Below are 21,395 nucleotides of genomic sequence, written 5' to 3' on the forward strand. Positions count from 1 at the left end.
TGACATTCTTTGGACAAGGAGGGTGAAATAAGAGAAATACCACCCAGAACAACGTGGGCTGAGGCATGGCTTGAGTATAACAGTATGAACAAGTCGGCTAAAAGGCTTCTGAGGGAATTGACATGGGGCTACATCAGGGAGGGCTGGGGTGGGTGAGGGAAAGGCTCTGCCCCAGGGGGCAGTGGGCTGCAGCTCAGGGAGTGCTGAGACACCACACAGGGCTTGGATTGTGGGCTGGCCCTGCATAGAACCAGGAGTTGGACTCAGTAACCCTCATGGGTCCCATCCAGCTCTGTGGTTCTATGAACAGTGCAGAGCATGGCCGCAGGGCGAGACGTTCACTGAGCTGGCATGTTGTCTGAGCAGCTGTGAAGATTATGAGAAGCCAAAAAGAGTGCCAGGAAAGGAGCCATCTCAACACATTCAGAAGTGATGGAAACAGGGTTGCAAGCAAAAGCTGAGAACAGCTGTAATTCAAATGCTAGGTGAGGGAGACCTGGAACTGTGAATACAGAACATGCAGTCTGCTTGGTCAGCTAGGTGTTCAGAGAAACTGAATTTTATAGCTTCTTGTAAGTAAAACAGATTGCAGTGGAAATACCTATTCCGTCTTGAGATTATAAACTTCTGAATAATCCATTGGACTCTGAACTTTGGCTAACTGCACGAGTTAAAATGATGTAACAGTATTTCTGACTGTTTGAGTTCTATGCAAGACATTATTACTTCGTTATGCAGTAGTAAAGCACATCAGTTCAGCCCCTGAAAACAAACCAAGTTCTCTAAGAAAACAAAGAGCAGAAATCCTACACCTCAAAATAAAGGAGGCCTGGGAAATGTCCCCAAGAAAATAGGTGTCTCCTGGTTGCCTTGCCAAGGGAGCCGTGTTATTTCAGCAGTATAAAGGCCCATTCAACCCTGTGGCAAGGACAGAAGGAAAGTTCCCTCCCTTCTCCAAGTTTCCAAGCAGACAGCAGCAGAGCAAAGAGCTCCTGTTTAATATTCTGCTACTGTTGTCAATGAGGTTTGTGGATAAACTGAGTGCTGCCAGTGCCAGAGCAGACCTGCTCTCCACCCTGCCAGCGCAGCAGCAGGACCTGAGCAGAGCCATCCTCACACTGCTTCCCCAGAGCAGTGCTGCAAAGCAAGCCGAGAGGAGACTTGCCCTTACTCCGGATCTCCAAACATCTCAGCATCCAGACTGCTGCTGAGGAAGCACCTGCCCTGTTAGTTGCAGCAGGACCAGCGCACAAGGACATGGCATCTTCATGCATCTGCAGCATCACAGCATCAGGACAGCAGCGCAGGAGGACATTCCTCCTGTCTAGCCAGTGTGACTGAGGAAGGACAAACTAAAAGAAAGGCTCTTAGCAGCTCATTAGAGCATCCACAGGAGCTGACCTGCGTTTCTCTCCTACATATTCCCTTTCTGTGTTACATCTGTGGCATTTTCTTCCATATCTGCAATTGTTCAGCAAGACACACTGGAAACGTTTCTTTTCTCCAGTTTATACAGCAGAACTTGGGCTATGAGCTATAGATCTTTCTCCAGTACGACTGTAGCATGTCCAGCTTTTAAACTCAGCTAGGATTGTGTAAGCAGCCTTCTCCCTCTGCTCCACTGACTCCATCCCCTCTCCCAGACACTGGACAGCGGGGACTTTTACAGCAGCCTCGCTTGTAGCAGGAACTTCTGACAGCACTTACTGACGTGCATGGAAACAAGGGATGGGTGAGCTCTTTTATCTTGACTTCAAACCCAAATCCATGAGCCTGACTCAATCTCAAATGCTAAACTGTTCTCGTTTTACTTAGGAAATGAGGGGAGGAGAGGGGAAGGAAAGAAGGGAAGAGAGGGTAAAGTACAGGGGAAAATGCAGGGTAGGATACCAAACAGGAGAAATAAAGACACAAGGAATGAGAACAAGAAAATATAAGTAATCTTAAAAAAAAAAAATAAAAAATCATCTAAAAGCATATAAATCTGCTGAAAGGCTTTTATGTAGGTTCCCTCTGCACCAGCCTAGCTTTGGCTTATAGCCTAGGAGTTGTAAAATAGAATAGATTCTTTCCTTTAAATGGAAAATGAGCTTGTGTTTTTTTTAAGCCATCTCCTCTGACAGGAAGCTGAGATGTTTTAAGTATCCAAGAGGCAAAGAGAAAACTGAAGGTAGCGTTTTGGAAGCCTCTGGCACTGTTTGAGGCAGCTAAAGAGTCTGGATTTCACCCTTTCCATCTGAAAATCCATAGCACTGATTAAATGGGTGTGGCAGAAACCAGTTAGTGTTGGCCTGACTGTGCTGTCACCAGTTTGAAATGCAAACAGGACTATGACTTAGACCAAAATATTTCTTTAAAACAACAAAAAACAAACAAGGCCATTTATCAGCAGGCCTCAAACAACAGGAGGTTTCATTTGAAAAGTGAGATGCACCACCTCCTGCCAAGTACTGCAGTAATAAGCCTCAGACTTAACACAACTTTGGCTCCCTGTGAAAGGATTGGGGGTTCATCTGAGGAAAAGTAGAGAAGCAATTAAAAGTAAAGCTCCTGTATCACCCAAGTCTAGCCATGATTTATCCAGTAAACTGAACATCTACTGTGTGCCTGAAAGCAGAGCAGTAATGAATCCCCAACTCGAGAAACAAATATTAGCAAGAACAGGCAGACACAGCTAAACTTTTTTCCTTAAAGAATTGCACTGAAAATGCTGGGGACTAATGTTCACTGGTCAGAGAGCCACTTGGGAATGTAAGAACTGATAAAGTACATCTCTTTTCACCTTTTCTTGCTTGCAGTTTGCAGCTGCACCAAAGGTTGCGCAACCATGCAGTGCACAAGCTGTTGACATTTAAGTCTGGCTTGAGAAGTCAAACTAAAATGTAGCTTTGTGTCTGTAGCCTTCCTATTGCCTTTGATAAAAGAAAAACACTACCTACAGTACAAGTGAAAATGACCCTTAAGAAAGCAACTACTTTAGCACTCTCTTGGCTTTCTCTTATGTCACAGGTTCACTCAAAAACAATGAGTCGGTCAAAGAGCCCCTGAACGTTTTACCACCTAAGGGATCACCACCTCCAGTAGACTCTAACAAGACAACTTTAGAAGAACTATTGATTCAGAGGTAAGGAGTGCGTGCTCAGGGCATTCACTGCGCTTCTGCTGAAGAATAGAGTGGTGTCAGAAGAAAATGCTTGCTTCTGAAGACCAGTTGGACTAAGCTGTAGCTACCAGCCCATGACTCCTTACCTTGGCTTATATAACAACTCAAAACAGCACTATATCATGTAATACTAGAGCTCTGGTGTAAAGGTTCTTATCAGCATGAGTTTGGAGAGAAACAGTGAAGGAGTGGGCAGTGGGGGGGGGGGCTGGGCGGGGGTAGGGATGTTGACGTAACAGGAAGACAGTGAGATAAACTGCAAAGAGAATGTGATGTAGGATGACTAAGTGGCATAAGCAAGAAGGGGATGCTACCTTAAGAAGCTTGGTGAGAGAATAAGGAGACCCTGATGGAACATCCCAATACAAGGATTGTCCCATTCTCAGCATTCACACATGGCTCTCCTGAATGTTGGTATACAACCTCATGTAGAAGACAGGCTCTTGTATCTGAAGAAATAGCTACAGAAATGTTTTCCTGAGGCATTTTGATTTTGTATTTGGCATTTACTTTCAAGAATGAATAGCCAGTAGGGGTCTTCAGTGAGGCAGTCTTTTCTGCTCAAAATCCCTCAACAAAAAGGGAGAAGCAAAAGGTTCTGATTCCATCATCACTATAGCACAGGGCCAGAGCAGCCTGATAGGCTCCATGTCAAAGATGAACTCCAAGCAGGTCCAAACACAGCAGACAAATACATGCAAGATCTGCATACAGAGTGGCAATCTCATCTGCAGCGTCTCAGAGATGTTACATTTCAAGGGGCAGACAGAAAGTTTACCTGCATCCTTGCTCTCTTACCACTGCAGGTAGGCAGAGGGATGAACAGCTACTGAGCCTTGCACCTTCTAATACACAGCTGAGGTATTCTCCCCAAATCACTCTCTGGCACCTCATCATTGGCACATATAATCACAAGGTGGTCAATACCTGTGTTATAGAAGACCAAGTTGATAGCACTAACACTTGCCCTCCAAAGGTACATGCACTATACTGCATGGTGAGGTCTTAATTACTGAGCCAAGCTATATTGGCACAGCACATAGTGTACATTTCCTAATCAGGAAGATGCCAGTGAAAAAAACGTAGCCAAACTGTCAAGTTGGATTTAAAGAAATTAATTGCCCTGGCTGAAATTGATTGCCCTTTGGCATTAAACTGAGCATAAGAAACTAGACAGTTGCAGTCTGCTGAGATGTCATAGCCATCTGTCTTCCTCTCCTTGCGGCATAATCATCACTGTCAGTCTCTGACATCCTGACACTGCCACTTAGGCAGCTCTGAAACACGCGCAGCCTGATTCTCCCTGGAGCTGGAAACAATGAGTCTGTGCTGGGAGTCAGTCTTTATCAAAGGTGCTGCTGTGCACAGTGCTTGACAGGTCAGTACAAGTTCTAAGTCATGCGTGTGCTAAAAGCAGGCAGTGCTGCTGAGTGGCACTGCACTGAAAACCAGCACAGAAATCTGACAGAGAACGAGAGCAGAGTTCTGGCTCAAACTGAGCTCATGTCCTCCTCCTCCTTTCTCTGAAACATCAGCTGTAATTTGTAAGAGAACCAGCAGAAATTTGCATTGTGAGAAACCTGCAGGATTCTAAGGGCATTGCCATTACTTGCAGTAATCACCATCCTCCTCCTTCTACAGGAGAAAACAGGCCATTGTGCAGAAAAGACAACCAAAATGTTATCAGTGAGCTCAAGAAATGCATTTAGTTTCTCCCTGAAAAGAACTTAGTGCCTTTCAGCAAAGAGTCCTGAAAGCAGGAGATTGTTCTGCAGAAAGGAGAGTAGGAGTTCTTCTGACCAGAACATAAGTTGCTCAGGAGTGAATCACCGTGATACAGAGGGCAGGTGGGACATCAGTGCTGCATCTCTTCACGCTCAGTACTGTTTTGACATCACTGTAAAATGCCAGGGCAAGGCAGGCTCAGTCCCTCCCCCTTGCATGAAGATGCCAACACAAACATGTCTGCAGGTAGGGATGTCACTTCACATATTTGGGGCAGGGAGTAACCACAACTGGGAAACATAGTTTGGGAAGTTGAACATTTCTCTGAAGTGAACTCAGATGGGATATGGATTTTAACACTCTGAATAAGAGATAGCATTATAGACTCCTTCAAACCCACCAGTGATGTGAGTCCACGTGTCATCCCAAATCTAACCTACACCCTCCAGAAGGCACTTATTTAGAGCACTTTTAGGCCTACATATTCTCAAAGTATTTTTCCCTTATGCCCTTTCTCCCTGTGACCTCCAGCTCCCCCCAAAGCACTCGAGTTCTCCACAGCATCCTGTGGCTCCATCCCAGTCTGCCACATTGTACAAGTATCCAAACCTCTCACACCATGATCCTCTTCCCAACTATTTGGTTAACTTCCCCAGCACATCTCAGTGCTGAGCTTCTAGCACAACTCCTGTTCATCAGGGTAACCACAGCCAAAGACCTGCAAGGAACTAAAGTCACAAGAAAGCTTCCCTTTCATACCGCCATCAGTCCTTCCAGCTTCACAGTGGCAGCAATTGTGCAGATTGAGATCACAGAAAACCACCGCTGAAAAACACCCACCCAGGGAGTCCATCCATAACTGTCAGCCACAGCTGAAAGCAGCTCCCACAGAGAGCAGAAAATTAGTCATCTCAAACCCCAGAAATGAGATCCACCAATCAGTATCTACCCTATATTATCAGCTAATAGGATGTTGACTTCTCTTCATTTCTAATACAATACAGATGTTCTATCAGCGTGAGCGTATTATTGACCTACCGTTTCCCACTGAGTCAGATGCCAGCAATGATACATATTCATTATGGGCCACTGGATACAGTGGAGAAGAAACTCAATGCGAAATCTCATGTCACAAAGCTCACTGCAAGGCCATTGATTTAACACTTCAGAGAAATCAGATTTCTTTTATGAAACCTCCAGTGCAGAGGGGAAAAAAAAAAAAAAAGAGAGAGAGAGAGAGAAAAGAAAAGATAATCTAAAATAGCGGATTAGGTTTGATCTGAGTTAATAGAGTGGAAGCACTATAACAGCAAATACAGCCACCTTCAGCAGAGAGAAGGAATCTAAGGGATGTACATTTGCAAACAGATATCAGAGAGAAACAACTGTTTATGTAAATCAGTGTCACACTGAAGGACTGTGTGAATGTGGGTTAGCTTCCCACAGCTCAGCGCTGTTTGTCCTGGGCAGCAGAGGGCACTGCTTATTTAGCCTGATTTAACCTGAAAAGAGGGAAAAGCCTCCAGAGAGGCTGAGACCTGCATTGCAAGAGGTTGTACTCGAGTTTCCTCCTAATTACGAGGTGAATTCCTTATAGTCACCTCTTTGTATGTTGAACAAATCCTTGTCACCCTATAACCCTTATTTTGTGCTTTTTAGAGATAGATAATTCTTTTCATATCCTTCTCAATCTCAAACTTAAAAAGCCTAAGAGCAACAGCATCTGCAGCAGAAGAGGTGGGTTGGGCTAGAAAGTTCTAAAAACAATCACTTTTCTCTAACAAGTACCCATTTTCAACATTAAATTATATTAGTATCAAAATCTCAGCTTACCATAGTAAACTGTGGCATTTACAGTCCTACCTCAGTATGCTTCCAGCCTGCAGCCAATGAAGAACCTAATCCCAGTTTATGCCCGCCTATTTGACCCAGTCTCTGTTCTTCAGCCAAGCCATGGTTTCATCAGCAACACTCACACTGCCCTCTAGCCCTCTCAACACAATCCACTCCACCTGAGTACTCCCCTAATCCCCAACCAACCCCTTTGCTTCACTCCTTTTCAATCAACCCAACTTGTGATCCTTTACCTGATCTTCTCAGGCTAATGTTTCCCAGATGTGTTGCTCCCCTTTCTTGCCCTGTGCAGCCCATATCTCATTGTTTTGACTTTCCCCAAGCCCTTCAGCCTTTTGCTCTGCATACAGTCTTAGTCTCTCATCCTCCCCCCTAGTTCCAGTGCTGCCTTTTGCAGCTCTCTCCAACTCACCGAAGCACCTGTGGGCAGTTCCTCTCTTCATAGCAGTCTCCTGGTCCAGATACAGTCTGTTCCCTCTCCATGCTTGAGTCCTCTTCCCTCTGCTTTTCAACCAGACAGTTGTCTTGTGCTGCACAGATCCAGCACAAGAAGCACTGAGAGTACAGAAGAAGCAGCCTTTATCTGTAGTACCTAGAACTGTACCAGGCCATTTCTACCTCTGCAGTATCAGATATGCTCTTCTCAACCCTGGACAGGGCACATGTTCTCTCCACAGGCAGCTGCTCAGGGAATTTTAGATACTAAAATCCAAGTCTCCAGTTTGCATGTATTGGATAGAGTGCAAAACAGCCCATAATCCCTATGGATTTTCACAGGTCAGACAAAGATAAAGCCCTGGAAAAGCCCAGATTTCAAGAGAAGCCACAGCTTCTCAGGGGATAAAAAGACAGGATTTCTGTCTTCTTTTAATAGGCATCAAATTATATCTTTCTTAACCTAAGAAGCTATAGAGCCCTTTATTTCAAAGGAGGTAGCGGCAGCCTATGGCAGACGGTCACAAGGAAGGAGTCCTAGTGATTTTGAGCATCAATAGGTTATAGGCAGGTAAAGATCTCATCATAGGAAGTTCTGAACGTTTTTAGTTGCCAGTAAGACTGCCAGCCCCAACAGATTTAATTAAGGTATTTTGGTGAAAGCTTAAGGAGGCTCAGGAGAACAGATGTGCCCTTGGCCTTTATAATCTAAAAATATTAGGCATGAGGAGTTCCACTTATCTCTCTGTCAAGAAAAAAAAACCACACCAGGAATAAAAACTGCATGTTTGCAATTTGTTGTCAAAAAAAACCAAAAAAAAAACCAAAAAAACAAACAAAAAAAAAACACTACTAAAAAAACCACACGTGAGCAGAAAAGAACCTGAATGAACCTGAAGGATGAGAATATATTTTCCTGGGTCTAACGCTATTTGAATCTATTAATAACTTGACGCTTCTCTGCTCACATTAAAGCAGTGCTTCTTACTTCATCTTGTGGCCTTTCTTGGTGTGAAACTCCCACTGCCTAAAGGGGCTGGGGAAGTTTTCATGAATAAGATATGCTGGGTCGCAGCTTCTCATTTTTTAGTTTCTGAGAAGGTGAGACTTGAGTTCTAAAAACTGCTGTAAGACAACAAAAACAAATTCCTGCATTCATTTCGGTGTCGTCTGAAAACCAGCTCTTTGCATATCTTTATTCTAAGGATTGCTTTTGAATTCAGACAAACGTAAGGAAATCGGAAAGGTTAATTTGCAGCTGACCATACAGACTGGAACTTCATCCCCCAACCCTGCCTTAAGTAACTATATGAACTATATAGACAAACTAATTATAAGCTCACAACAATTACCACGTTTTTAAGGCAGCAATGGACCAGGTCAGGCTGCACCTGAGGCTCAGAACTACCCAATCCCCTTTCCTTCTTTGCAGAACAAATGCAAGCCCAAACCCACTCTCCTTCACCCACCATGGTCACATTCCACTGCCCAGAGCATGACCAACATTACGAGACCATGAGGATAATTTCCAGTGCCCGTGTGCTTTGGGAACCTAAGAATTCCTGAGAGAATTCATTGCTGATATAGTGAGAAAGACAAAACAAACAAACAAAAAGCACTGCCAAAGTCCTACCTGAATGGCCAAGATCAGGAGGAGGGGGTACTTATGCCTGAGCCTTTAGTTGCATGGCAGTGGAAGATGATCTGAAGTGCCATACAACTGTCTGTCTGCCACCTCTGCTGTGTTGGCACTCAGCAGACTGACCCTGTGCTGAGACAGTTCAGTGGCCAAACCAAGTAACGAGATGACCACGAGCTCTGGCTTAAAGGGGAAGGCAGATTGCTGCCTTGGGGAGTCAAGTGCAAAGTGGAATTGTGCAGGCAGATCAGTCTAAACTGCACTAAGAGTTGTGGGAAAAGAGAAGGAGAAAGAGGAACTGAGCTGAGCTGCTCCATCTATCAGACTTAGTCCGTGGTTAATGGTGACAAAGGGAATCCCATGAAGAGAGGAGCAGCTCCAAGAGCAGAGCTGGGCCCACTCTGGGCAGGCTGCAGTGTGCAGCATGTGAAGGAATAGCTCTGACTTGGACACTGCAAAGCTGTGGGGCTGCAGTGAATCACTTGTTTGCTTTCCTTCATTCTTCACAACAGATTTGGAAAGCTTTAGAAAACGTCGATTATTTTGCAGGACAAAAATATCCACTTTAGTCCAGCCTTGGAGCACTGGGAGCATTCTGTCACCTCACTTGGGAGAACAAGCATTTCTCCATACAGCAACATGAAGTGGTGAGACTGTGGTATAAAGAAAGAGCAAGAAAACCCAAGCTGCAGTTAGGAAATAAAAGTTCTAAAGGAAGGGAAAGGAGGCAATTAGTTGCTGCCACATGGTGGAATAGATTTCTGATGGAATAGGGGAAGCTGTGGCCTCTTATGGCCACGGGGGGCATTTCACTCTGGGCTGTGTTCTTACCTCCTCAGAGCTTCCAGTGTTCTTATTATCATTATTGCTTTTAACAACATTTCCCAGGTGAAATTATTTTGGAAAATCTGAAGAAAAAAGACAGGTGGGATCCTCAGAGGGGACTCTTAGAAGGGATCCTCAGAAGGGACTTTCTACTTTCTCCTGTTTCTCATGCCATGACCCAGACACAAAGGTGATCGGTGCTATTAATGTCCTGCCTACCCCTGACTAAGAAAGAAGCTTTCAGCATCCCACCCACTTCCCGAACCCCCTGATGACATTCCCTGGCAGCTCCCAAAGCAGCAATCATAAACCAGAGCTTCAGGTACTCTCTGACAAGACCCTGTTTTTTCCCACCAGTTGTGTGGTCCCTTTGACCTCCAAGGGCTGACAGTGTTATCTGAGCCCGGGCTCCCCCACAGACACTTCTGCCTCCTTAATGACCTGAGCACCGAGCGCTTCCAGCACATCAGATCTAGTTCTCACGAGCTGAGGGAGTTCTCCTAAATGTAGAGTCACGTGCTGGCTGGATACATCACTTAGCAAACACAATATAAAAGTGATAAAAAGGAAACCATCTCCCATACACAGCCCGACAAAGGGATTTTATGCCGTTGCATAAACTGCAGTACTGCTTACAGAATAAAGCATGGCTATATATGCAATGGGGAGAAAGCAAGCACGCCAGGCATAGCTGGGTGTTTTCTGACGGTTAACTCAGTTGCAATGTGGTGCAGATGACGTTTTTGCTGGGGGGTTACTGAGGTGGAGGGCACTGAAGCTGCCCGTAAGCACTGCGAGCAATGCAGGGTGCAGCCGTGCTTCAGAGCTCCAGAGGATTTATCCCCGAGGCGGAGAAACAATTACCTGAACGGAGAGATAGAGCTCGTAACTGAGATACTGCCTAAATGAGGAAATATGTCCTTATGGAAATAGCGACGCTAGGATGGGAGGAATGACCGGGGGGATGCAAAGCCAGCCGGAGGAAACAAGCAGGGCAAGAGGCAGAGCAGGGAGGCAGCTTGGCAGCAGGGCTTAGGCTGAGCCTCCACGTTACATCCCTCCATATCGGGGTGTCACTCCCAGAGAAGAAATGCACCATCCGCTCCAGATCTGGAAGCGGCTCAGGAAAGCTCCCCTCTCCCACTCTCTGTTCTCCCTCCGAGCCGGCGCCGGCCGCACATAGACTCAGACGGCTTCAGGGAGGTGAGAGGTCAGCGGCAGGCAGGGCTCCGTGGGGTGGGCACAGGGTGGGCTGCGGTGCGTGGGAGCCGCGGGGGAGGCTGCTTGCTGAGAGCGAGGGGATGGAGAGGGGGCATCCCTGCGTCTGAGGAAGGAGCCTCTCTGCGGGAAGGCAGGGGATGGAGGTAGGGGTGCCCGCAGAGCCCTCGGGGCAGGGACTGCCATTGCGGGGGCCCTTGGGGAGGAGGCAGGCAGCCTCCCGGCGGAGGAGGGACCTTGCGCTGGAGCGGAGCCGGGGGGGGCTGGAGGGCGAGAAGGTCTCTGCGGGCAAAGGGTGGTGGGAGGCTGGGGGTACGGCACGGCGGGGCTGCGGGGGGGAAGGGGAGAACGGGAGGGGTCTGTGGGGGCTTTGGAGGGGTTTTGGAGGCTATCAGAGGTTCTTCGTGAGGGGCTGCGAGGGTCGTGGGGGGGACCTGAGGGGGGAGGCTGGGAAGGGTCGCGGGGCGCTGAGGGTTCCTGCGGGGGCGAGGAAGGGGGCGAAGGGGGGGGGGTTGGCGGCGCTGAGCGGAGCTCGAGGGGGGTTCGGGAACGCAAAGAGCGGCCGCGACGGGGCAGGGCGTGCTCGGAAGGTGCTGGTAGGAGCCGACAGGGAGGGATCGGAGAGGGCTCTGTGGGGAGAACCTGCCGAGAGCGCGAGGGGCTCTGAGCTGATTTCGGAGAGCGCGCCCCCGCGGACAGCTGGGGGGGCTCTGAGAGAGATGGGAAAGGATTCGGGGGGAGAGACCCCCGGGGACGGCTGAGGGGGTCCGAGGAAAGGCTCCGAGGGGCCGGGGGAGGCTCCGAACGGTTTGGGGGCTGCGGGGGCGCCCCGGGGGCGGCCTCAGCTCCCCTCTCCTTCCCACGCAGGCTGCTGCCTTCCTACCCCCGTTACCGTGGCAACCTCCCGGGCTCCCCCAGCCCCGCGCCGCCGCCGCTACCGCCGGAGCTGCTCGGCAGCCGCCTGCCGCCGCCGGCCATGGAGCTGCTGGCCGCGGCGCTCAGCGCCGCCTGCGCCCTCGACCAGGACGGCTCTGCGGGACAGCCCGGCAGGTGAGAGACGGACGGACGGGGAGGGGAAAGCGGGGGGGTCCGCACCCGGGGCGGAGTGGCCGCCCCACGCCGCCGCCCCGCCTGAAGCTCCCTTCCGTCCCGTAGGAATCCCCCCGCGGCCGCCGAGGACAGCAGCCCCACCGCCGCCGAGGCGCCGCCGCCCGCCCACCCCATGACGGCCGACTCGTGGAGGAACCTCATCGAGCACATCGGTAAGCGGCCGGCCCGCCCGAACCGTCCGAACCGCGAGCGGAACCGCGGGCAGCGATCGCAGCGCAGCGCTGAGCCCGGCCGAGTGCCGGGACCGCGTCGGGCGGAGACGGGCGAGTCCGAAGCGCCGTCCGTGCTGGGCGAGCTCCGCTGTCGGCGTTAGGAGCGGAGCGGTGCCTCCAGCAGCGCCCGCTGAGCATCTCCGGGGGCGTCGCGCTGCCCCGCAGGTGTCAGGACGCTGTTGCTCCGCTCCTCAAACTAGGATCGCTTTGGGTTAATTACGAAGCAGTCGCTCATTAGGGCGAATTTGAACTTCCTGCTACAGTCTGATTTCGCACGCTGGAAGAGGCGTTAGACCGCGTTACTGAGCGAGCGGCGCTGGCGGAGCGGCTCAATCTGGGCTCGCCGCGCTGCCGGCCGACCCTCGTTGTCCGCAGAGCCGGCATTTCTTGCTCTGCAGGGGGAGAGCCGGGGTTATGTGGGAGGCTGCGGAGGGGACGTTTAATGGCTGGGTTTAATCTCGGGAAGTGACAGTGCAAGACGCTGCAACCTGTGGGGCTGTCAGAGCGATCGGCGGAGCGCTGAGCGTTTTGAGGAAAGCGGCGATCAGTTCTGCACGCTGCCAGATCTGTTGCTTTCTTGTGGCTGTGTAGATGCAGATTTGCCAGTGTATCTTAATTTTAAGGGACCGGGCTGCTGAGAGGCGTGATAAAAATACTGCAACCACCAGGACTTCAAAGCAACCTCGTTGCTCCATTCATGTGTGTTTTTATGTGCTGCCAATCAGCGGATGCTCTGTGAATCTCTGCACGCATCCAATTAACTGCACATGGGTCTGTAGCACCTTGATGGAAGGAGGCACGGTCTGACAGCCAGAGGTGCTGCACTAATCTCCAGCTGACAGGTCGTTTCCAATGGCTGCAGCCCCCTGCTGCCTTTCCTCCCTCCTGCCTTTGAGGCATTAATGGACTTTTAGCCTGAAACTGGAGCAGAGAATTTCAGAAAACATCTCTGGACCCCATGAGATCTTACGTAGCTTTCAGTGCAGTAACGTTTAGTTTAAGAGCAATGCAAACTCTCTAAGGAGAGCATCTTCCACAATTAGTAACTAGTGTTTCAGATCCCTTCTCAGTGTTTGAGGGAGCTGGGGAGGGAGACTGACAGCAAAATGAAATGGAATAAATGCAGTGGGAAACCCTGATATCATGCTTACAAACGATGTGAACGCCCCTTGTGCGGGACTGCTTTCACCACTGGAGTCACCAGGCAGCACCAAACCCTCACTCTGACCATGTGCTTCCCCTTCAGCCAGTGCCAGTGGGGACATTAAGCCATGGATGGAGCTGTTGCAGGTGTCTGACATTCCATGCTTGCTTGTTTACTAAACATAAGCATTCACTGAACTATCTTATACTTTACCCTGTTGGGCTGGTCGCAGCTGTTTGTTTCTTCCCACCCATCTCCTATGTAAACATCTGCCTGTGTTTGGTCATTCTCCCAGTATCACCCTTTTGTTTCTTCCCAATATTGCTGGTGGTGCTTAAAATGTGTTACCTTGGTGGTGCTTCCAAACGAGCTCTGGTGGTGGGTGTCTGTGGTCAGTCAGATCTTCTATGTCTATACTTGCATTGCCTGCAGCTGAAGGCTCCGTGGGTCTTCTCTGCTTAATGGCTCAGTCAGGGGACCTGGAAACAAGGTCAGGTTTCATTGAATGGATTTTAATTCCTTACATATTAGTGGGAAAAAAAGAAATTGTCACAAGGGCACAAGGGTCTTTTTGTTGTTGTTAAGGACTGCTCTCCAGCCCTGTGCAAAGCAGCCTGAACCACCCTTACACAAATACAGAATATCCCCGCCTGTCTCACACTTGCAGGGCAGAGCCACCGGCACAATGTGGTTGTGCAATCAGGTATAATTATCTGCAGTAAAACAGATTATGCTCCATTTTCTGAGCATCTTTTCCCTTGATGAGCATTGGCCACATTGCTTCAGGCTGTTATTTCCCATGTCCTGCTCCCACGTGCAGCTCCCTGGGGCCGCAAGCACCTCATGCCCCACTGCACTCACAGAGCAGCGTGGCCAAACACAGCTCAGATTCAGCAGGCCCTCCATCCCTCAATGAGCCTTTCCACCCTTCCACATCCTCAGCACCCTCACTGGGGCTGATTAGCAGGCAGAAATGCTTAGGAAAGCCATAGAAGCCTACTTGACGCAGAGAGAAATTATATAAGTAGCAGCAGGATGCAAAACTTCAGGAGAAGTCTCTTCTCTCCGGTTACTGTGTAGGATGCTAAGAGAAGACTGTATGGTTTCCTAGGCACAGCTACCCTTAGTGCTATTTTAATCTGGCACCGAGCATCTTTCCAGGGAGAACAGCTACCAGGATACACCCGCAGGCTGCAGTACTGCTCTCCCTGTGCCTGTGCTTTTCCCCAGCTTATTTCTGGAATAGTGTTAACAGCTCCTGGAACAGAGCCTTGGGAAAACTGCTCCAGGGATGTGTCAGGCAGCTACGGGGACATTTCTGCCCTCCTTAGACCCAGTGGTCTCTCAGCACAAGGGATCTGCTTTTGAGATCCAATGTCATGAAATCATGCGACCAGATGGATTTTTATCCCTCATGATTCAGACTAAATAAATTATGTAGGTTTTGCTGCTTTGGATTTTATTTTTTTTTTTTATGTCAAGGATTTTTATCTTTATTCATTTATCTTACACTTCTGAGATTCAAGTGTAAGCCAAGAGAGATGATAGAAGGATGAGAAGGTGTTCTCCTCAACTTGAGTAAGTGAGGAGCGTGATTCAGAGCAGGCTCGTGTTCTCCTGCCTTCTCATAGCCTCTAAATTGCACTCTGTGTTCAAGCAGTTAATGCTCTGGATCCTACAGGTGGCTTAGAGGTATGGGCACGTGGAAGTCTTAGAAGAGAGACAGGATCTTCTATAGGCAGCCAGGGAATTACAGGATTCCTACCTTCCTGGTGCTGTCTGTTGAAATGGGGAGCTGGGGCACATTCATCTGCTGCTGAAGGCAGTAATTGCAGTGCAGAAGGCACCTCGTGTGGTCACTGTGCAGCAAGGTGTGTGAATCCATGGCCTTTTCTTAGCGCTGTGGTGTTCAGGTAACTTTGAGCCTTAATGTTAATATCTTCAGTCATTGTCGAATCTGAGAAGGAAAAAAGAAATTGAGCAGCATGACTAATGCTAACTGCAAAGTCAATACCAAAGCGAAGTGGTGATGGTCCCAGTGCTTCACCTATTAAATGGCCTTAACAGCAGCTCACTGTTTTCTCCTTAGGGATTTTCATAGCCATCAAATTGGTCTTTTGAAGCAGTTGTGGCATATGCAGTGTTACTTCTCCAAACACACACACAGCCCTTTTGATATGTACAGCTTGTAGCATATACTCCCAGAGAGCCAGCAGGGCAATTCCTTCCTTCCAGCCTCCTGGCTTGTAGCATAAGAACACTGCAGAGAATATCAGGGTCTTAAAAGAAACATTTAAAAGCTTGGCAAATAACAAAGCGCTCTTCTTTCACACCTTCCACTTGGCCATGGGTTCACCTGACTGTTAGCACAGGGTTTGGGATGGAAGATGGTTAGCAGCGTTTCAGATTTAGGCATGGCTTCCACATGGGGTTTGCACTGCTGGTTGAAACAGGAGCACCCTGCGTGACTTCTTGTCTCAGTGCAGAGGGGATATCCCTCATCTCTGCTGGGATGAGCCATGCAGTGCAGCCCTCCATTCCCACAGTACTATTCTGTTGTTCAGCTGAAACCTCTCGGACCTGTTGTGTTGCCTCCTAGGGCTCTTGTATCAGGAATATCGAGATAAGTCAACGCGCCAGGAGATCGAAACCAGACGACTGCAGGATTCACAGACAGACCCTGAGGAGAGTTCACCCAGTGAGGAAACCCCACCTGAGACAGAACCTGCAAGTACCCCCGAGAGCAAAGCTGCACCACAGATCAATTTGCTGAGGAACTCCAACTCCAGGTTCAACTTATGGCAGGACCTGCCGGAGATCCGGAGCAGTGGGATCCTCAGCATCCTCCAGCCAGATGAAATCAAGCTGCAGGAGGTAAGCTGGGAGAAAGTGAAACGTTTCTTAACTGGGCTGCTGCTTAAAGGAGCTGGAATGAATTCAGTCAAATGATTGAGATTTAAGAACAAAAGCTTCATGGCAGTTGCAGACAGGCCTTGTTTCGCTAAGTGCTTTCCTCTGACACACTGGTTAGCACCACTCTCTTTCGGAATTACAGAATATTAGCCTGTATGCTGTCATTGATGGGTATTTATTTGGCAAAAGAGAACTTACTTATTCTGCTTTGATTGTGCTAGGAGCCTTTTTCAAGGAAGGGAGAGTTAGCAAACAGGTTCTTGCCATAGAGCTTTGGGTCTCCAGTGCGCATTAATGCACCAGAAATCTTAGAAGCATTGAAGAGTTAACTGCAATCTGTTTAAATATGATGGCATTACTGGAAGGGGGAGAGATGGAAATTTATAAGCTTCCTGATTTTTAAATGCCGTTACTCAGAGTCTTATGCAAAGCAGTGAAAAACGTTGGCAGGAATATTTGCATTTCAGCCATACACTGCATTGACATCATGGCATCATGGCTTGAGAGCTATATGGCAACAATCTGTAGGGCTATGTCTAACAAGGAGCTGGTGAGAGTAGCTGCCCCCGTCAGAGAAACCATCGATCACACAACAATTTACAACCGGTTGCTATTTTGGATAGCGTGGGGAGCATAAGTGCTCTTTGTTAATGCGTTGCTCTGAGTTCATAGCCAGCAGCAGAGACAAACAAAACTTGTTCAGTGTGGCGTGTGTTGCAACATGAGCAACGGACCTTCACAGGCCTAATCCTGTGAGCCCTGCTGTGCCAGGATCTGTTCTGGGGAGAGCATCCACCTTTGGGTCTGTTCTGCCCTGGCTCGTGTGGCTGAACCCAAAAAGCTGAAGAACATCCCAGGGTGTGACCGGTTCCCCCTGAGCTTACTTGGATTTGTTCAGTCAAGAATTATGAATCACTTCTGTGCACACAGTCCCACCCTGGTCCTGGCCGAAGCTGTGGCTTCCCTGTTGTGCTTGGAAAGGCTCAGCCCTTGAATCTCAAAGGTGTGATGTGCAGGGCTGTTGGTTACACCCCCAGTGTAACTAACAGGGTAGTTCCAGGCTGGCAGAACAGACTGGTGGTGTGACTGGGGTATGGCTGAAGGCAACTGAAGTGGTTTGTTGCTTTTCCATGGATATTTCTATATCAGATTTGTTCTGTTTACCTGGAAAAACACAGTTCTTGTAACTGCCAACATTACAAACACAATCTGGCATCCGAAAAACTACAAGCTCTTCTTTCTGCTTCTAAATAGAGTCATTTACAGAAGAACATCAGCTTAAAAGTTTGCATCAGAGATCTCAAAAGCTGCCATTGCTTTGGGGTTGCGTTTGTCACCTGTAGGTGTTGTATGGAAAAATACCTGTACTGCCAGACCCCAGCACTACATTTTCTTCCATTGCTTTAAAATAACAACAGAAATAAAGCAGATGGAGATGGGACAGTGCTGCCTCATAGAAGTGCTGTGCTTTCCCCTCGTGTCACTTTATCAGGGGCTGAAATTTTCTTCCTGTTTGTTCTGGATTAGCACAGTAAGAGATTATAAAACTGCTGCAAGCCAGAAAGCTGTGAAATTGGCTGAACACTGAGCAGACAGAGCGGAGAATTTGCTCTTTAAGGAAAGTCAAGCACAGAAAACAAGGAGTGTGGGGGAAATCACTGAAACAATTAAAGAGATTACAGTGAATTCAGTGTTGAATTCGCAATACGAGATACCAGCAAGATAAAACAACACCAGGTACGAAACAAGGCATTTGTTTATCAAGCATCAAAACAAGAACCTGGGTTGGAAGAGCAGTGGATGTTTGGAAGTTCTCATGAAAGGCTTTATGTCATTGTCCCCATTGGAACAAATGACCCAGAAAACGGAGTTTCAGGGGAAAAAGCACCTCCCACCCCCCAGCAGTTCCGGGAGAGAAGATTGCAGTGCGGCCCATTAGCCCCTAGGAACACAAACAGAAGTCAGGCTGTGGTGGCATTGGCCACATCACTGTTTTCATCTGAAGGCAATGTCAGGGGAATGGAACGTAAAAAAAAACAGCTGGAACTGTCACAGAATGTGGGCGAAAATGCAGGAAAAGAAGAAGAGAAGAAAAAACAAAGAACAAATGACAGACTGCAGGGGTCAGGGAAATACAAAAACGATGTGCCACTAAATAATTATGAGGAATGATTAAATCATTCATAGGGGAGCTTTAATTATCCAGACATCTGTTGAGCATCAAACACAGCAAAACATGAATCACCGAGGACCTTCTTTTAACTATGTAGAAAATGGAGTGATGCAAAAAGTAGGACAAGCCAAAAGCACCGTGTGGGTTCTGACATGGAGTCAGCGTGGGGAAAAGGATGGGCAACACGTGTGTAGCAGAAGGAACAAATGGCTGAAGGGAGGACATGCTCCTGGTGTTACATATAGCGGAGGCTACGGGGTATTCTGTCCCAAAGGCTTGGAAAAGGTAGCAATGGGAAGAAGCGTGATTTAGTATGTGGGGCTTCTTTTAGCACGAGCCTTAGATTACATGTTGGTACTGCCTGTTTGTGGAGAGGCTCCAATTTACTCCTCCTTCCCAGGTCAGATCTCTGTCTTTCAGTTTGTCCTTGTTTGATTGACTATATAGGTTATTTGTTTTGTCCTCCTCTACGTGCTTTCTGCATTGATTTTCCTACACTGGGCTCATCCTTTGTGTTACAGGAGATCCTGAGCTGGGTGGGATAAGAGTTATATGGCCATAGGAGTTTGCAGAGTAAAAAGCAACAACAACAAAACCAGATTAGTGCAAGATTCTCTGTCCCTGAGCTGAACCATTTGTGCTGAGATTGGCTTTGCTAGATTTTTTTTTTTTTTTTTTTTTTGATGGGGATTGTGGCCATTTTGGTGTTAGGCAGTGGGCTGGGTCGCCAAGACTAATCCGCACCTTCATGGCACAGCGTGGATTTGGATCAGAGAGCAACTGCTGTGAAAATCTTTGCTTAAGCAGAAGAAAGATTTGAACCTTTAGTGTGCAGCAGTGAGGTGCCCACTCCATGTAAGAGCATGTTGGGCAGGGAGGCAGTCTTTCTCTTTCATTTCTACGCTTAATATCCTGGAAAGATATTTATTTCCTTTCCTTCTTTGAGCAATCCTTAGATTTCAAGCCTCTAAATCTGCTGTGAAACAGAGCTGCACTCTTGAAAGAGCTCTTGTGCTGGCCTTGCTGCACGTCTAGCAGGTGGAGGAGACGTGGCCCAGTGGGGACAGCCAGGTTTGAGGGCTGGTTACTGCCAATACGATGGCATCAGCTCGAAACAAAATCCCTCCTAGGCTAGGTGAGAATCCCCCTGTACTGACCAGTGCTTTACAAGAAGATCCCAGATATTGGGAGCAGCTATTTTCAATCTATGTAACAAAACACCTTATCAACACAGTAGGGATATACCTTGTAGCATTACTTACTCTTGTCTGTGGCGACTCTGAATTTGTTCTTTTTTATCTTCTGTATTGCCTTCTTCCTTAGGCTTCCTGTCTCATTTCTTTGCCTCTCTGCCAAAATAGAAGCAATGAAAACAATTAGTACAGCTTTCATACAGCTAGTAGATTTCATGAAGTTAATGACCCAGAGGACCGAACGATTTTGGTCATGTTTCCAAGAGACAATTTGAGACTGTTTGTGGACTCTAGAGGACAGCATTACATCCGTTGACATCTAGTTCAAATCTCCTCATTATTTCTGCGACTCTGAAGCCAGAAGTTCATGCTGTTTTATCTAGCGAAGGCTCAGAGATAGTGGAGTTCAGTTATTCTGCAGAGATCTCTTCATTATATCGCAGTTTAGGAGTTTGTTCCAATGTGAAACAGCAATCTGGGCTGTTTATAGTCAGCATTGGGATACTTTGAGTCTGCAGGGGAGCAGCTGGATCTCCAGAGTAACCTGAGAATCCTGTGCCTGGCAGATGCTGTAGCAGACACTTCCAGAAGCTTGTCTTGATCAGTGCAGATAATCTTTACTTCTCTGGAATCTCCTTTAAATCAGAACCCTGCGGACTGATATTTGCACTATGGATTTCAATGTCTCTTTGGTCTGTCTTACACTCTGCATGTGCCCATGCAGGTCTAATGCTTACCCTGTGATGGGCAGGAAACACACACAAATGGACCTTTCCAGACATACAGAGTGGGGACTTTTGTGTCTGTAGGTCAAGAAGGAAGCTCAGAGATCAGACGTGTTGTCAGAAGGCTGAAAGGCTGCAGTAGAGAGGCACACCTTGATCCTGGCTCTTGGGAGACTTTAAAGGACCTGACTATCCGAATGCATACAGTCTGAGGATTGGAAGACTCTGGGGAGACCTCATTGTGGCCTTCCAGTGCTTAAAGGGAGCTTAGAAACAGGCAGGAGATGGGCATTTTGTGATAGGATGTGATAGGATGAGGGGGGATGGTTTTAAAGTAAAAGAGGGGAAATTTAGATTAGATGCTGGAAGGAAATTTTTCTTTCAGAGGGTGATGAGGCCCTGGCACTGCTGCCCAGAGAAGTGTGGGTGCCCCATCCCTGGGGGTGCTCAGGGCTGGGCTGGGTGGGGCCCTGGGCAGCCTGAGCTGGTGGGGGGCAGGCAGCCCATGGCAGGGGCTGGGGCTGGGTGGGCTGTAAGGTCCCTTCCAACCCAACCATTCTGTGATTCTGTGATCCTGTCCTATTCTTTGTTGTGTCTTTACCTATTTCTTTTCCTCACAGTTATTAAAACAAACAAACAAAAAGCTACAATTAAGCCTGTATATTTAGGTATATTTAGGAGACTCACCCAGTTGTCCGTTTGTCTCATTGGGAATCTGTTCTTGAAGAAAACAAAACATCTGTGTATTCCTTAAATACCAGCTGTTCCACACGCACCGACCAAGTGAATGCATTTCTACCTGCACCCTTTGCTCCCTCTCCTTTCTGGGGCTGTGCAGGCACAACCTCTTTCCCTGGTGCAGGACAGGGCCACCTGCTTATGGCTCCATTGGACTTTCTGCTCACTGGGATTATCTCTTGGGCTGCTAACTCCATAAAGAATGGAAATGCCAATTCACCCGACACTCAGCAGGTCTTTGCTGTTCCTGTCCTTACTGTACATACTTGCTGTTCCTTTGGACTTGCTTGGCTCCGCATTGCTCATGCAGCCCCAGAGCTGGTGGGGC

The 21,395-nt window shown here is 48.0% G+C and overlaps 2 protein-coding genes and 1 long non-coding RNA gene across 9 annotated transcripts in view; 1 reads left to right on the plus strand and 2 right to left on the minus strand.

The window, feature by feature from the left end:
- NEU2 (neuraminidase 2) overlaps window positions 1-7,269 on the minus strand; it is a 28,358-nt gene extending 21,089 nt beyond the window's left edge. Inside the window, exon 1 of the mRNA XM_015871155.3 lies at window positions 7,155-7,269. The gene's annotated coding sequence lies outside the window, so the exon portion shown is untranslated. The remainder of the gene's footprint in view (window positions 1-7,154) is intronic.
- Window positions 1-21,395, plus strand: part of NGEF (neuronal guanine nucleotide exchange factor) — a 33,652-nt gene that overhangs the window by 581 nt on the left and 11,676 nt on the right. Inside the window, exons 1-5 of one of the 7 annotated variants that reach the window (XM_015871148.3) lie at window positions 932-1,732; window positions 3,010-3,124; window positions 11,727-11,909; window positions 12,015-12,121; window positions 15,925-16,199. In XM_015871148.3, the coding sequence (XP_015726634.1) occupies window positions 1,729-1,732; window positions 3,010-3,124; window positions 11,727-11,909; window positions 12,015-12,121; window positions 15,925-16,199 (684 nt within the window). In that variant the 5' untranslated portion in view covers window positions 932-1,728. Of the gene's footprint in view, window positions 1-931; window positions 1,733-3,009; window positions 3,125-10,707; window positions 10,852-10,910; window positions 11,006-11,071; window positions 11,172-11,726; window positions 11,910-12,014; window positions 12,122-15,924; window positions 16,200-21,395 lie in introns of those variants that run through there. The other 6 variants (XM_015871147.3, XM_015871149.3, XM_015871150.3 and 3 more) reach the window with 6 other exon arrangements.
- Window positions 17,279-21,152, minus strand: LOC146758734 (uncharacterized). Its single transcript, XR_014933133.1, has 3 exons — window positions 21,017-21,152; window positions 19,674-19,760; window positions 17,279-17,402 (listed from the first exon to the last, which is right to left on the minus strand). It is a non-coding gene; the product is annotated as an uncharacterized LOC146758734 (long non-coding RNA).

Source organism: Coturnix japonica, chromosome 12, assembly GCF_054131305.1.
Source record: "Coturnix japonica strain WE chromosome 12, WE-NBRP24, whole genome shotgun sequence".
NCBI classification, from domain to species: Eukaryota; Metazoa; Chordata; class Aves; order Galliformes; family Phasianidae; genus Coturnix; species Coturnix japonica.